This window comes from Anser cygnoides, chromosome 3 (genome assembly GCF_040182565.1).
Source record: "Anser cygnoides isolate HZ-2024a breed goose chromosome 3, Taihu_goose_T2T_genome, whole genome shotgun sequence".
In the NCBI taxonomy this organism is placed as follows: Eukaryota; Metazoa; Chordata; class Aves; order Anseriformes; family Anatidae; genus Anser; species Anser cygnoides.
Genome location: NC_089875.1, coordinates 116,991,859 through 117,008,952, shown reverse-complemented (window position 1 = coordinate 117,008,952; position 17,094 = coordinate 116,991,859). Strand labels below are relative to the sequence as shown.

At 43.5% G+C, this 17,094-nt stretch overlaps 1 protein-coding gene across 3 annotated transcripts in view; it reads right to left on the bottom strand.

The window, feature by feature from the left end:
- CLIC5 (chloride intracellular channel 5) overlaps positions 1–17,094 on the bottom strand; it is a 75,108-nt gene that overhangs the window by 53,937 nt on the left and 4,077 nt on the right. The window contains exon 1 of one of the 3 annotated variants that reach the window (XM_013184546.3): positions 5,793–6,152. The exons of 1 other annotated variant lie outside the window; for it this stretch is intronic. In XM_013184546.3, coding sequence (XP_013040000.2) covers positions 5,793–5,855 — 63 coding nt within the window. In that variant the 5' untranslated portion in view covers positions 5,856–6,152. Of the gene's footprint in view, positions 1–1,954; positions 1,975–5,792; positions 6,153–17,094 lie in introns of those variants that run through there. One more of the 3 variants, XM_013184547.3, reaches the window with a different exon arrangement.

Here is a 17,094-nt window from a genome sequence, read left to right as displayed (position 1 = left end):
TCTTAACTTGAGATCCAGTTTCCCAATCAATCATAAAAGCGTTCCAGCCTAGGTTTAAGGTGGCATGGATAGTGATTATATCCCTGCCAAGTCCTTTTGTACATTTGGCCTGCTTAAACTGTACACTGTCTGTCTCCAGTATTCCCACCAATGAGACACTTGTCTTCGCACAAGACAAAATCTGCAAATGCTCAGAGAGAAAACAGAGACGCAGACACACAGACTCTGGCCTGTATAACTCAGGCTAAAGCTTCTTTAGAGTATTGCTTTTCTTCGTCACAAGGAAAAATATGCAACTTGCAATTTTAAAACAGTTGCTAAGCGTCTATTTCTTAATTTATTGAATTATGCTTTTTCAGCAATACAAAATTAAAGCAAAATTAGATCTTATCAAAGTGGATTTTTTTACTTGACTCTATTCTTTAGATTACTTTATGGTAAATGCTCAATTGGAAGGCCAGAGAAACAAGTCTCAGCCCAGGTAGCATTTCTCCCACTTAACTGGGGCTGCAGTGTGTTACTGCTTGTTACTGCAGTGGGTTATGTTGCTTGTTCAAACAGTGTGATTCAGACTTAGGAGGCCCGACTGTCTTTGCCCATTTTGCACACATATAAATTCTGTGGGCTTCAACAGGGTCAATCCTGATTGGAAAAGAACTGAGCAAGAAAGGAACTGAGCCAGAATCACACTGAAATTCCTGAGATCTGCACGGAGCTCATGAAGCAAAAGTATACGAGTGCAAACAAAGCTTTAAAATTATTTTCCTCCCAGTACATATGCTGATATCTGGACTACCAGTGGACTCTGGTATGGCTTGGGAACCTTGATACCAGTGCACAAGGCCAGCACACTGGAAGACAGAAGATTGCTGCTCATGTACCCCCTCACCAAACAAAGTTTGGAGGAGACAAGGCCTACGAAGCCCACCATCTGCTCAGCAGCTCAGAACGGACAAGAAATGCAGGATCCTTATAATAACACCCGTGCTCAGGGCAGCTGCCAGGGTGATGGCTGAAAGCTGTCAGAGACTGCATGCACCGTATGCATCTTGTGTATCTGCCGTGTAGGTTGTCTGCTTCTCTCTTGAAACATGAAAGGCTTGGCAAGTCACTAGACCAAGGATCCAAAAATATGTTATTGTCCTCCTTGGACTGCCAGACAGGCTGAACCAGATGTTTCAGTATCAGTATTCTTCCTGGTAGTTTTCTTTCTTTACTATTTCCTCTTTACCTAGAAAGTTCCGCTAAAGGTAGAAATGATTTTTTTATGGAAGACAAAAGCTGAGTTCACAGCAGCTGGTAAAATATCCAGGCGTCTTAAGAAACAGAAATGAACTTTGCGCCTTCCAGATCTGGTTGGGATTCCTAGTCATCGTCAGAAAGTTTCTAGAGGGCAGTCTATGAATCAAATAAATTACAGAGCTTGTATTGTTATAATAGGTTAAAAGGAACCCGTCAAGCTCTCTCTCCAAGTTTGCAAGGCCATTGCTGGCTTTGAGAAGCCCCAAAATTTGAAACTAAAACCAGTTTTCTTATCTCAATGACTCTATCACCTTAAAAACACAAAAAGCTTTAATAATGGGGACTGGTTGTACTGAGAGTAACCTTTTTATCTGCATCTTCCTTTAGGGCTCCTTTACAACAGCTCAGCAAAATCCTGACCAGGGTTAGTCTGAAATCACCCTATGGTGGAGATAATTAAAAACAGTAGGGCTCGCCCCTAGCTGAGTCTTGTCAGTGCTTTTAAGCATACTCCTAATAGACTCCTCAAGCTCCTCAGAATGAAACATTTGGAGGTGACAAATGGCTCGTAAGCTCCCAGCATGTCTGCTTGCTCCTCCAGCAGACCACGGCCACACCGAAACTAACCTCTTTTCTTTATGATAAGCCTCTAGCAACAGTGTCTGGAGAAGTCCTTACAATTATATCACCGCTGTTAGTCCTTGAGCCTTACCTTGGCTGCTGCCGTATCCCTGAGGCGCTGCAAGGACACCTTCGCCATGGCTGGTCGTGCACAACGCTCTCTGCTCCTAATGGGTGGGACAGGTTGAGAGCATTTGGCGTGGTTTATGACTTTATGCCTTCAATTAGCATCCGGTCAACGGATGAGTCAGTGAGTTCAAGGTCTGTAACAGGTCTCCCTCTGTGCTTTTCAAAGCACATCCACATTTCCAGTAGATGGGTGTTGGGCATGACTGCAGCTGAAGGCTCTGTGAAGTAAAGCCTTGCAGCTTTTCAGCAAAAGCTCTTGCAAACCTGGTCCGATGAGCGTATCCAGAATATCCACCCCAATGCCACAGCAATGACTGGCTGCAGAAATAACTGTCTGCCAGCTCACTGCTTGTCCTCCTACTGCCACGATGACACTACTGCCTTTTGATCATCAGAAATATGGATTGTTATGTATCTTATGATAGATATTTCAGAATCAGGAAGATTTATTTAATTAAATGTACTTTGGACAATTTCTGTGGTTTGTTTGCTCTCTAGACTGTGCTCATCCTGAGCAATGCAATCAGACAGTTCCACTTCTGAGCCTTGTTTGCATCACATTTGGTTTTCCACACTTAAGACGAATCTGCTGTCAAATTAACTTTCCAGATATTAAGCAGCACCCTAACTCTGAAATGCAAGGAACATACATCCAAACACCTGGTTACACAGCAAACAAAAAGAAACCATAAAAGTTCTGTGCTCCTCCCATATGCAATTTAATAGTCGGTATTGCTGCACATCTCTCAAAAGAGCACCAGTTCGGTTTAGTCATTATATTCAAGTGTACAGGTGCGAGACTACCAAAAAAAGCTAAATATACCTTCCGTCAGGGTGTCATTTATACAGAGGCACTTTGCTTCTCCAGCATACAAAGAAATAAAATTAACCTGAGTTACAACCAGCTGGGCTAAGCACAGAGCAAGCACTGCCTCCTGATGCTTACTTCCCCAACGCCGCTGCTGCCAGCATCCCTCGCTGCTATATAGCAAGCCTTTTATTTTCCAGCAGCCTCTTCCAAGTCCTTGCCAAACAAGTTCAGAGAGTGATTTGCTGCTGGAGAGTTTCGGTGTTTGCCACGGGCCTGCCTACACAACCTGCGGACTCGGCTCCAGCAGCATCTCCCCGCTCTGCCTGGAGCCCCATCTACCCACCCCTGTGCCCCGGCCCAGATTTGGGGAAAGGAACAGAAAGGAACACTCCTTAACAGCAAACCACCTCCCAGATCCAGGTTAGGGCACCGTTAGAAAAACAGAAAAAGGTGTAAAATCAATGGGGATGATAACAAATAGGTTTGATAACCCGCCTCTGCCGTCCCGGCTCAAATGCCCGTGTCCTGAAGCACCGCGGTGGTGCCCAGCCTCTCTGCATGGCTCAGGAGATAGCTGACCTGCATTAGGTTACAGCACGGCTCTTTTGTTTACAGTCATCCCTCTGCTTGTCTTTCTACGGCTCCTGCTCTACCGCTTGTTAAATAGAAAAAGGAAATAGAGCAATTGTGTAACACCTCTTTTTTTAACCTGAGACACCAACTGCTTTTATTAGAGGCTCGCTGGCTGGTGAACAACAGCCTGTTCTGGTTTATTTGTACTTGCAGAAGATTCAGTTTTCTCCAGGCCATACCCGCTGTCTTACATCGTCTCACTGATCTCTTTTCTGGCTGCGGATTCATTCAAGGGTGCACGGCCGAACTCTTTCCCTCGAGTAAATGTCAGCTCTGCAAAAGCAAATGACGAAATGCTCCCTGACCCCAGCACTGCCTGATCTTAGTACTTCCCTCGAGTGTGGTCCTTGATGTTTAGATTTGCCACCCATCCCAGCATCTTATACTCACCTGGAAACTGCCACCTTTCTGCTCTTCTTCCCAAACTTAAAACAGCACAAGGGCGTCCTCCTCCTCCTCTGCAGTATCCCTTTATCCAGTTATCCTTTTAAATTTCATGCTCCAGCTAAGTTTTCACCTGTTCATATTTCTCTTAAACACTCCTACTTTTCAGCTTTTAGCTCCTGTCTTGTTTGGATCTTCTTGTTTATTTTTCAACTTTTGAGCTGTGTGTTTTAATACTCTGGTTACGTGTTTTGCTATTCAACTTGTTAGACTTTTAATTAAATTAATGGCACCTTTCCAAAACTTCAAGAACTGCAATTTTTCAACCCAAACGGAAAGTCTCCAGGAAGATACCAATTAATTCTTCTGCTGCAGCTCAGCAAATTATGAGTTTTATGTGAGTCTCTATACAGTTCTGTAACATGCATTATGCAGGAAGCCACATTGCTAAAAATGTTCTTTCAGGAGTTATAAATCTTCAGGCGATGGCATGGCTCCACTGACTACACTAAAAATTTTGCCACTCACTTATGGGTCCAGAGCTTCACACACTGAAAAGTGGCCTTGACTTTCACAGCTGATGCTAGTCAAATTACCGTGTATCACAAACCTCCATATCAGCCTCAGCAAAATAGGGTGGGCACTAAAACAAGTCACTAGTTACAGGTTTGCATTCCAGAACACATTTGTGAGGACAAAGCACCAGGAAATCTCACTAACCTATTTTTTAGCACACAAACCTCTCCATTAAACTCACTTTGGTAGAAACAACTTGCAGAGGAAAGGTATCAGGACGTACAGACCCAGGCAGGTCCTTTTTAACACATTAAGGTCCTCACGAGGGATGTACCGGACAGTTACGAGCCAGGAATTCTTGTAAAATCTTTGTCTGATAAGTAAAAAAAACTCTGTGCTGGCCCGGTCAGAAAGGCCACACCTGAAATGACTGTTTTTGGAAGATGTATATGCATTGTGGTATGTGGCTGACATTTCAACTTATAGCCCAAAATATCCATCAGGGAGTACAAAGCAATTATGTACCCTCAGCTTGACAGAAGGGAGGAGCTGGAATTTGCTTTCCCAATCATTTGGTACTCTGTTTGCAAAGGGCCCGATATAACTCCCACGTATTAATAATGATCCCATCCAAACCAGCAACAGTTTAGGCTCGGAGAGACCAAACACCTGGGTTTTACATGGGCATGGTGGATTGACATGGGCAGAGGATTTAAAACATGCTCTGAACATCAAAAAATCTGAGCTCTCCAGTGGGAGAGCTTGCGTGAAGTTTGCTATTACTCAGGTTGTTTGTGTTACGGGGCTGAACTGTGCCACTGGCTTTAGTGGAAAGATTTTCCTAGCCCAAGACCAACAGATATACCCAGTCTGAAGTACTCTAAAATCCTACCATGTAATGGGTGCACTTGTTTTTCTGTGTTTAATCATTAGATCAGTTTTCTTTATTAGTCACCCTTGTAAAAAAAATCAGAATGGGCTTTAGAAACCAAGAGTCCAGGAAATATAATCACAAGTCTGCCAGCCTAGCTCTACCCTTTGTGTTTCCGGAGCTGTCAGTGCTTCAGACCTGACAGCCTCTGCCGAGGTACTGAACTGTGGTACCCCTCAGCTCTTCGCTCTTAATTCCCAAAAATGGAGAAGGAAGTCAGGATTCCTAACAAAAATCCTGGCACTCCGAAGTTGGGACCCAGCACGTTGCAGGCAGCAGGCTAAGAATAACAGGACAAACTCACAAGGAGAGCAATAACAATAAAATCAAGGAACTCTGGCTCTCCTGCAACATTACCTAATTCTAATGTCACGAAGAAGAAAGCAGCATGAACATGTTTGCAGGAGATAACAGGCTGTCACAGCACCGCGTCTGCTCAGCGCCAGAAAATTAAAGTTCGATCATTAAATAGAAGCCGAGGTGATCCGAGAGCCACACCAGTGTCCAGTTCACAGAGCAGCTTACCTTGACAAAGAGCTCGATTTCAGGGTCCTTTCCTTCCCCATTAGCACGAACAGAGTCTGTCATTTTTCACCCCCAAGGCCGCCGGCTGATCTCCCGCTATTAAGTGGCAAAAGGAGGTTTCAGCCCCACAGCGGGTGGGTTTCCCTTCCAAAAAAAAAAGCTCTGCCAAGCTTTCAAAACATCACTCGCAACAATAAAACTCGAAACCGGTGGTGAAGGCAAGTTTGCAGGTGGATAAATAAATAAAAGGCAAATTGCAGGCAGCGGAGGAGCAGTCCCCGCCGCGGGGCTGTACTTCTTCAGAGCAACAAGTGCTGCTGTGCTCTGGTACAGAATCCTCATCTGTCAGAGCTGCACTTCTCGCTGCCTGCCCAAAATAGCCCGGAGCATAAAAACAGAGGGTGGGGTTAACTCACAGGGGAGGAGACAAGCTCCTGGTACCTACAGCAGGATCGGTCTCTGAGCAAACAGTTCTGCTATTCCCGCTTTCCGCGTTTCGGTCGCTCCCTCCCTTATTCTGCAGCTGGGAGAACTGGGGAGATGGGCAGAGGGAAGATCCGCGGCAGGCTGGGCTCCTTGCTTTGAGCACTGGGGGTGGTTTTCTTTCTCTTCTGAAGGTGTTTTGTCTTGCTGCTCAGCTGTTCGAAATCCTAATGTTGTTACTGCTGAGGATGGAGAGGGGAAGGGAGCCTGATTTCTTCACCCCGTGGGCTGGATGTTGGTGCAAGGGGCGTGCAGGAAGGCAGAGCTCTGCACAGGTGGGAAGCCCTGCATACTGGGAACGGGGTTAAGCAGGACAACGAAGAGCTACAGGGCCTGGGAGAATAAAATAAAATTAAATATTTGGGGCCAAATATTGCTGGACTCATCCCTGGTTGCAGAGTGGGGACTGGTGTGTGATGGCACGCTGGAGCATGGAAGAAAACTTCTTTAAAGGGCTTCAGCCTCCTAACTGGCACACCTACGCTCCCTTCCCTCACCCCGGCGTGACTCAGAGGTCACCAGGCACAAATCGCGAGCGAGAGGTGGCACGGGGCGCGGGGCACTGACAGGGCAAAAAGGCACGGGGAAGGGCAGCGCCCAGGGGCGGAGGGGCCGGGCGGCACCTCCTTGCCTTTGCCATCACCGCCAGCAGGGACCGGCCACCTTCATGCCCTCAAAAAGTCCCTTTGCGGGACTTTTTAATTCCAATACATGACTTTTTAATTACAAAGCGTGCTCCCATTTCAGGACCACAGCAGCTCCCTCTCGCACGCTGGGCGAGCCAGGCATGGCAGGAGCAAAACTGACCTCGTGTGGCTGCGGCACAGGTTTACCCTCCCCTCCTGGCACCCACAGGGCTGTCGGGAACTGTTCTGACATGATCAAACAGTCGGCTTTCCTAAAAGGTCTCCCAGGTGCCAGCCGTCGCGATAATCTCTGATTCCCTCCCCTGACCTCCAGGCGCTTGACACGGGTGCAGGAAAGCAGTGGCCAACATCTCCGCGGCAATTTGGGGAAACTCTCTGGGAATGCCTATCAACAGCTGTTGCGTGCACTCCCCGAAGCACTCAAATGGTTAACAACCTCGTTACGCTGCTGCAACTGTAATTACAACATAATCAACATCGTAATTAGCGTAAAAGTGCGCTTATGGTTTTTAGATCTAATTAGCACTCATTCAAATAACTGGAAGGTTAACTATAAGAGAATTAAGTGTTATTACTCCTTTGATTTCAAATTTTTACATGTAATTTTTGGACTAGGTACATTAATTACCAAACATTTATAGTATAATTATTCGTAGGCCTACAGGCAAACTTCCAAGGACATGGGCTAAGTGTACTTGCGTGTAGCAAAAAGAATCATTGCACTGTAATTATATATTACAGTTATAAAAGTCAGCCAAATATGTAAGTACAGTCACCGTATCTCTGAAATGCATCCATAAATAATATATTATCATCTACGTGGCTATAAATTTTGCTGGAAACTTGTTTTGCTTTAGCATCTCATGCAACAATGTAATTTCCCTTTATTGAAGGCTCCTGAAAATGATGGCAAGTGGGTTGCCCTGACTGAGGTTACCTGTAGCTCCAGCCTCACTGCAAACACTGTTTGGATATTGGCAAGTGCTTTGCACAGTTTATATCACAGGAGAGTATATATCAGCTCTGGAAGAAGAAAATACTGCCAGCTACAGTACTGCTAATGCGAAAACAAAGTGTTTAAATAAAATCAGCATTCAAGGTATCGGCACTTACAAAGATGATTTGTGTGGCCTATTTAGATGTCTATTTTAGAATGGAGAAACGTGCCCTAGAAGTGCCTACTTTTTTTTCCACTGGTAAAAAAGGGAGCCCAGGGTAACAACCTTAGATGGAAGGCGTTACAATGGCCAGACAAATCCCACTGTAACTATTAAATAACAGAAATTAGTGCCTGATTTCTACACACGTGTCATCTCCCACTTCAGACGATGTGCATGCCGTGCACCTCTGGAAGTTCCGCTACAGATGCAGCAATTTCTGCAGAGACTCAACATATCAAAACATTTAAATCCTTCCTTCCCAATTACTGTCTGGGTTTAGTCACGCGCTGTAATTAGTCTGTAAAATCAGGATTTTTATACTGAAGCTCAGCAAAGTAGAAAGGAAACTGTGCAGTCCAGGGAAAGATAAGAAAACCTGAAGCTGTTTTCATTTCATCCCAGAATTAAGGTACTGTAGGAACGGGTCAGGCCCCATCAGCTTCATGCTGCTGGTGGGCCACAGAGAGAATAATCCAGCCCACCTCAAAAAAAACACCGATTTTCAAAAATCTCCCTCTGGAATCCCAAGAAGAGGCTCCCTGCTTCAGCTCAGGTTTATTATTGCTAATAGAAAGCATCATCCTGAATGTTCATGACAAAATGAAAGCTTAAAAGCAAGCCTCTTTGATTATAGGCCATTTAATTAAATGGGAGTGAATGCAAAGATACATATCAGGGAACAGGATTATCGGGACTCTGTAGCATAGGACCTGCTGTAGAGCATTGTCTTTAGTTACTACAGCTACATTCTGTGAAACACTTAACACTTTCCCACTCCTGAGAGTTACGGTGGAGAAAACAGATCTTAGTTCCTCAAAGAAGGTGCTCAGATCCGAACAAAACAGAGTCTTTGTTCATATAAGTGCTGAGGTGTGTTTTTTTTTAATAGATCCTAAAAGCTTGATTTAAGGTAACCATTGTAGGAGGCAGTGAGTAGGAGGAAATATATATATGTTGTATATTATATAAATATGTAATAGTTCAGGAATCTATTCATGCATTTTCTGCTTTGCTGTCATCTAAAACTGACTTATCACTTACATCTGGGTGGAACCTTTTTGACTATAGTGGTTGTTATTGTCCACTTGGCTCTATTTTGTGGTACGAAAATCAGCTCTTTCTTCAGTCAAATGAGGGGTAAGATACTGATAAATAATTAGTACACTCTCATTTTGCTGTGAAGAATGAGTCGCTTAATTTGGCCTATCATTTTCTCGCAAGTCAGAAGTAGCAGAGGCTTTGAGTTACCTACAAGAACATTAGATACTGAATTATGAACTCTTCATAAGCCAAGTCATTATTGTTTGAGGTTTATGAGACATATAAATGAATATGAGCACGTCGTGCCATTAATAAAAGAAGAGGCCAGCTACAGAAAAGGAACCGTCACATCTCCACGTAAGACCACTATTGTAGGTGCACTCTACCACTATCAGCTTTCACAGGCCTGATCCAAGCCTCACTTCCAGCAAAGATTTGTCCCGAGGGGGTGAATCAGAGGCCAAGCATCCAGCATGTAATTCTATCGTGGAGCTCTCCAACAGGCCACTGAGCTACCAAGAAGGATCAGTGCACAGAGCGCATCGCGCGGCGTGCACGTGGTGCCGCTGCCCATTTCGTCTTGTTAGGGCAAGGAATTGCAAGTCTTGTATGACAGAGAACATTTCCTGGAAGGCAGAAACATGATTTTTTTTTATTTCTTTTTTTTTTTTTTTTATGTTGGGAATAAACTTCCACCATGGAGTAACAAAAGAACCAAAATCTTGGTGCAGCTGTAGTAAATGCTATTGGGAGCTGCGATTTTTACCTGGGAATTATTTAACTGTTTAATTGCCTAAAAGGAAACCAACCAAGCAGCGAGTGCAGGTACTAATCCAGCATGTGTGAACAGGTTATGAAAATATAGCTTCTGGGGACAGTTCGGAATTACGGTAATTTGCAACTGCATTTATTGCATGCTGGTATCTTTGACATAGCATTTATTTAACAAGCGAACGTGTGAGAAACTGTGAAGCCAAAAATAAAGGGGATTAATTGAATAGCTTTAATTTTCACTTGAATTACAACGTCTCTATCTAGCTTTGCTTGATCTTCAGAAAAATCAAAAGAGATTTGTCTCAGACATTTGGGGTCGGACTGTTCGCCTCCCCAGAGGCACAAGGCATGCGAGGATGTTCAAAGCACTTCTGAGCCTCAGAGCAAGGCTGGGTGAGCACACATTTTCCCCCAGTTCCAGAGATGCACACTGCCTCCAAACGTGTTGTTTGGATGGAACAAGGAGGAACTGTGATTTTGTTCCTCCTTCTAAATTGTGCCACACTCAAGGGCATGAAACAAAAGACAGCCATACAACAGCTGCACAGCCTGAATGTCCCAAGAAATGGATGAGGTGGCAAAATCTGGGCCAGAAAAACTTTGCATTCCCCTTAAATGGCATTTTTTTAGATATTCCCCTCTACAGCTATCCCCTAGACATTATAAATCTGTTGTAGCCACAAGCTACAGCAGCTGTCCTTCACCATACGGTGAGAATGCATGATTTTAGCCCTAAAGATCTCTGGACAAAACCGAGCTGCTTAACGAAATGGGAGATCACTAGCATCAGCTCAGATGGCAGTTTGTCAAAGAGAGCTCCATGACATGATTTTTCTACGTAATTACGTTTTCACATGGATGCAGTATCAAACCTCACTGTAACGTTAGTAAGCATTAACAGCTTCAGGAGAAAAACCCACTGCTGTTCAGTGTGAAGGAGGATTTCATTATGGATAATGATCTCTCCACTTGCATCGAGACAGTCACAGCTGACCATTCACAGGGAAGTGGCACTCGAAAGGTACAACATCATCTCCTAATGCTGCATTTGATAGAGAGGTTTCTAGAGGACAGAGGTTTGTTTAATTACTATTTTCCCCCAAGCCATCAATTCAATTAAAAAAACATAAATTTCTTCCATACAGGACCAAGACAGCTCTGGAAAGCATTATTGCAGGGGATACAATGGAGAGCATCACAGATTGTCCAGATCTGTGGATTACATCAATAACATAGCTGATGAAAAAAGGAATATGGATATCCTCAGCCCTTGTTTTTCAAAATAAGTCCTCCATAATGTTAAGTGCTATGAAGAAAAATAACACCAGGTAAATGTGATGTACCCACTGTTGTTGACTCACTGCTGTCATAGAACTAAAACCACGTGATTTTACTTAAAACTCTGCAACAGAGCAAATAACACATATCTCTGTCTTAATTTACAGGTGTTCTTAGTGCAAGTCCCTGTTTAGGTTATTTCTGTTCATTTCTCGGTGCACTTCTCATTATGAAATAAATCTGAATTGATTATAATTTGCTGCATGTACATGCAACTAGGATGAAATTCCCTGAAAAGGACCAGCACACAATGCGCTGCTCCCACCCTGATTATTGAATATACAGAGAAAAGGTTTGAAATTGAATGTTCATGCCACGCAGACCTCAGCCTGGGTTTCAGTTGCTCCCAGTAAACAAGGCCCCACGAAGACGCAATTGCTGCTGATTTCCTTGGGTGCATTTGTGTTTCACTCTGCTGTTTAGCGAGCAATTTGGCTAACTGCAGAAATTACGCTCCGTATCGATGCGCATTATTTCTAAAAGATGAAGCCTCAGCAACTCAGTTTGAAATTACTCGTGACTCAAACCAGTTCCCTTGGGGTTCAAGCGCTGGCAGCAGTTCACTTTTAGCTGTGCCAGATGAAGCCGTAACCAACCTGCACAGCAGGTTACGTGCACGCATCTGCACAGCACATTACAGCATCCTCCACGGCATGTGCACTATTTGGCTTAAGAAAGGGGCTTCTGGTTGTTGGCCCCCCAATAAACCCATCTGTGATCACTGTGAAATAGCAGAGGTCAACATCGCGTCGATGGCAGTGCTGTGCGCCTGGGTTAAATGCTGCTGGCTGACCTTGAGCCTCCAGTGGACTGTGTAACCCTTCCATTCTCCTTAGAAAATGCTCATTCATTTTTCATTTCACCTTTGGGTACTTCTGTGCTAAAGTTTCCATAAAGTTTGCCAGTGATCAAGCTCACTTTCCTTAGTGCATCACCTCAAGCTGTTATGAAATGAATGAAGGGTGGTTCGGTCTTTTCTTTCTTCTACACGAAGGTTCAATGTCTCGACATTGTTAGATCTCATTTTATTTTTTCTTTGCTTAAGGACCCCTTTCACAGCCCTTTTAACTCAGACAACAGCATGGATCAGAGCAACGAGGTTAGCTGAGCACAATGTGAACCCCTCTTCAGCAGCGACACTCACAAGTTATTAGATTTCACTGGTGACAATTAGCACCACGCACAGGTTATGAGGACTTCTGAGATCACATCCCTAGGTGAAGGAAGGTGGTGACAATTTTTAACAAGCTTAGCTTAAGCCTGAAGGTAAATCTTAGTGGGAAATTCAGCTCTGAGCACTGTCTGAACAGTGATGGGGTCTCATTTAAGTCTGCCAGAATTAGGAATACTGGGTAGACCAACTTGAAAGAAGAAAGATTTTTCATCTTAAATGGAAGATTTTCCAAAAATTTTTTATCTTTTCCCTAAATCTCAAGATTTCCACAATGCGTATGGCAGGTATCACTTTTATAAGGAACATGTGGGCCTGTGGGTGCTGGCTGTGATATTCCAGTCTCACTGCTCTGACCTTGGTGACAATTACAATGCAACTCTGTAGAAAATGGACTAGCTTTTCCTGGGAGACCTACATTAGTTAGAAAAATGCCAATGATATATGGAGCCCTTTACTCGTTATTAGCAATTTCCATCCATACCTAGCCAAGCAGTAAGTGAGAGTTGGATGCCAGACATACTCATAAATACACATAAAGGCATTTTGTGATGTTGTGAGAAATCCTAAACCCCCCTGCAGAGGAAGGCAGCTGTAAGAGACTCTCAGGTTCTCTTTTGGATTCAGGTTAACACTGAAAAACATCCTTCAAAGAAGAAAGGCAAAGAGTTCAGAAAGGGGAAGTCAGGTGTGCTGCCAAGAGTGACTCCTCTCAGTTCTGTATCTGGACCATATGGGAGTTTCTACCAGCACTACTCAGGCTGGTTTTCCTGAGCACAAAAGAAAGACTTTATTCTACAGAATTATCAAACCAGCATCCTCTGCAATTACCTTGTTTGCTATGAGTGATCTCTCAATTAAAACATAAATTAAAAGGTAATTGAATGTTCTTAGGGAAAATGACTAGGCAGTTATAAGTGACCTTTTCAGATAATTAAGTGTATCAGATCAAAACTGAAGACAAGTCAGCCAGGTCATCTGTTGAGGTTGCAAGATATTATAAACCTATTATAGATGAGGAAAAAAAAAAAAACACCCTATAGTTGCACTGAGCAGGAATCCACTCATACAAATTCCATACTGCAAAGCTTCATAAAATCACAGAGGAGGACTCATAGCAACTGGAATTAATCCAGGAGGGAATGATTTATTATTGATAGGGCTGATACTGCCACCTATTTTTAAGTCTCCCTAATGCTTTCCCTGAGTACAATGTTTTCAATTCCATATAACTTTTGCCAGACTATAGAAGGGGAGTTTTTTCACACAGGTATCTGCCTCCTTTATTTATGCACAGTGCTTCAGACATCCAAAGGTTTCTCTTGCAATGCCATCAGCTGCTGAAGTCACTGTTCCCAGTCCCACTGTCTACATTTAAAAAGAAATGGAGATGAAGCTTGAAAGGGAACAGAAATGCAAGAATGTGACCTGATTTCCCCCCACCCCGGTCAGCAGCCAGGCTGAGAACAGACTCCTGAACTCCTCAATGCCACTAGTGCCAAATAAAAATCTAATAAAAACACATCCAGGTATCCAGAATCCCCCAGTTAGAGAACATTCCCTGTGCAGGTATGTGTGTGCATGCAACATTCCTGCACACAGAGGTACAGGTGCGCTGCCAGCACGCTCCCGAAGCCCTACCACCGGCCCACCTGTCCCGCTGTGCTTGGAAAACCCGTCCTTTGGTGCGTTTTGTTGGTTTTAAAATTAGAACTTGGTTCCTTCCCCTCTGAGTCACGCAGCCCAGCATGCGCCTTTATTTGACGAGTTAATTGTTAAGGGGAATTAAGCAGCAGAGAACGCTCTTGGGCGACCTGTGTGCCCGGACTCGAGGAGCACCGGCTCTCCCTGGCCGGCAGCCGCAGAAGAAAGGCCAGGGCAGCCCTGCTGCGGGCTCTGCTTTTATACTCTGCTATTTTTAGCTGTTATCAGCTGTGGGGCCCGGGGCCAATCAGCGCCCGATGCCTCCAAGAAACCCTGCTCCGGTCCAAACTTCGTTCTCCGCGGTCTCACGGGGAGGAGCCCGATGACCGTGATTTTGCTGCTCCCAACTTGTGCTGGTGGCTACGTGGTCTCGTTTACTCAAGGCGACGCACGCCGAAGTAAATGAGTAGTTAGGACCAGGAGGCAGCTGCTGAGTCAACAGAGACGCTCCCTGCCTGCGTTTGGTGAAAACAGAAAGAATTTAGCTTGCCACGCGAAGCCCAGCGCGGAATGCGGTCCTGCAGAGTGATACATGGATGAATAAATCAGCCCCTGCGTTTTTGTCCTTTTGTTTTACTAAGGTGTTCTTTGTTATGTCATTTAGGAACTATGCGCTGTGTAACTAGAAACTGCTTGTTGGGTACTGACAAACCCATCGCCATGGAAAGAGAAGAAAGGCAGGTGCCTGGGCGTATCGCACCTTGTTATCTGATATTTCCCTGGTATATTTGATTAGACCTTTCCATGGAAATGTGACTTTGCAGTGATTTGGGGCTGTGTTGGTGGGATTGTAGCATGGAAACCCAGCCCCTAGGGACATGTGAGGTGCCCAGGGCACCCTGCCTGACCCCCAAGCTGCTGTTGCACAAGGGCACAGGTCTCCTACCTGCCACAGCATGTGAATCCCAGATCGTGTCCTACACCTCAGAAAGAGCAACTTCCAAATTTTTTTCAAATACATTTTAAAATAAATCCAAGAACAGCATAAAGGCAGGTGGGCAGAAATCAGAAGAGAGATTAAATACACATATATTCATGTATAAGCTTCTACTCCTTCTGTTTTCTTCCCAGACAGTCCTCAAGCTACAGGGATAAAGCTCTGAGCTTCTACACACAGATGCTAAGATTTCCTAAAAAGCAGTAAGATAGACAAGGAAACAACTGCATTAGGATTTTAATTAAGGATCCAGAGAGAAGCCCTTTGAACCTGATGAAGTCAAAGTTCAGGACCAGTACCTGTGAGCACACCAACGGGAAAGTGAAAATTAGGCTCTGTTAGTGCTCTAGGAAACATCATAAAGATGTTAGAAAAATATATATATATATATTGCTGCTGGAAGGAAAACAGGTGTCAGGGTAAGTGAAAAACTGTGAAAGGCACCAAGAAATTAATGAGGCTTCTTCTGACTGACTCTAATGTGTTTATATCTGGACATTTCACTTAAATTGAATGATGTATTTACTTAAATGATGGTAGATATCTTAAACAAGGAAGTTATTAAAATAATCTTTTTTTGCTTCTTGTTTAGTCTAGTTATAAAAGTAGAAGCAACCTGACCCAGGATGCAGCTGTGAAAAGAGGCACCTTTGTGGAAAGAAGATACATGCAGAAGGGAATTGCTATGACTGGCAGAAGTGGCTGTCCAAAAAAATAAAATAAAATAAATGATTCGCTTGTTTAGCCCCAAAACACCTGAGGAAGTCTAAGCCTAAACTGACAAAAGAAGTGCCCAATGAAAGAAGGAATGCTATTAGACCATGCTGGCACAAGAACAAGGATGCATTAGCTGCACATGAATAAATGTCATTTGGAAATTAGAGTAAGGTGTCAAGCCACCAGAGCAGTGACATTCTGAAACAGCCTTCCAAAATGAGTAATAATGGGCACTCAGCTTGCAGACGGACCTTTATCTGTTTATGAGTTATATATTATGTGATGAGGCTGCCTGTGACACAAAAGGACTCAATTTTGTATCCCAAAAGGTCACCTCCAGATACATGAAATTTTCTTCAGATTACCAGGAACCAAAAAAAATCGTGTTGGTGATTGTGCAAAGATTTTCTCCTTTCTGTACCCCATATTTTTATACATATAAGCAAGCAGGGACTGCTTGGAGGTGACTGCATGGAAGCTGCAACAGAAAATCAATTAACTTGCAAATCAAAATACTGCTTTCAAACACTGTTTGCCTATATTGAAACCAGACCTACGCACTAAGCAATTTACTTCTCATCTATTTCTAATTGTGCTGTTATATCTTCATGAAGCTCACCAATGTTTGGCAACATTATCAGAATTGTACCAACATTAAAATGTCAACCACAGTTGTATCACTCATTGATAGGATACCTGGAGGTCTAAATAAGAAAACCATACCTGCAGATAACATGTCAATGACTCATGAGACACATGCCTCTTCCTTTTTTCTTCCCCCATAGAAGATAGCTTCATACAGGTTTGTAACATTTGCCATTAAGCACTTGTAAATATTTTTAAAAAAAATAACACTGATATAGAAACGTATTCAGGTGTACCTTTCCAGCTATGAGAGTGTATAAGACAACATTGAAAATATTTCTGAAAGAACCAGTAAATACAGGTACAGTGGAAATTTCCCCTCTGATGCAGGCTCTTATGATCCAAAGACACAAAACCGGTTTTCTGTTCATGACTAAAATCTTCAGCTACATTTGAAGTGGTACCTAAGATAGCAGACCTAGTAAACTCATTTGGCTTTTCTCTTCTATGCTGGTGTCTAAAATAAAAAGTAACTATAAAACAAAGATAGTTGAAATACACATATATGGGGGTTGCTGTTAAAATAAATAAATAAATAAATAAAAAGGATAAGAGTTGACTAAAGTTAAAAAAGAGTGCTAGTTCTCCGTCTTGGAAAGAGGCTAAGATGTCTGAGGTTTTATCCCTTACACTGTCCACTGAACTGTCCAACATCACGATGTTTGTTCACCGTTGCACTTCAACT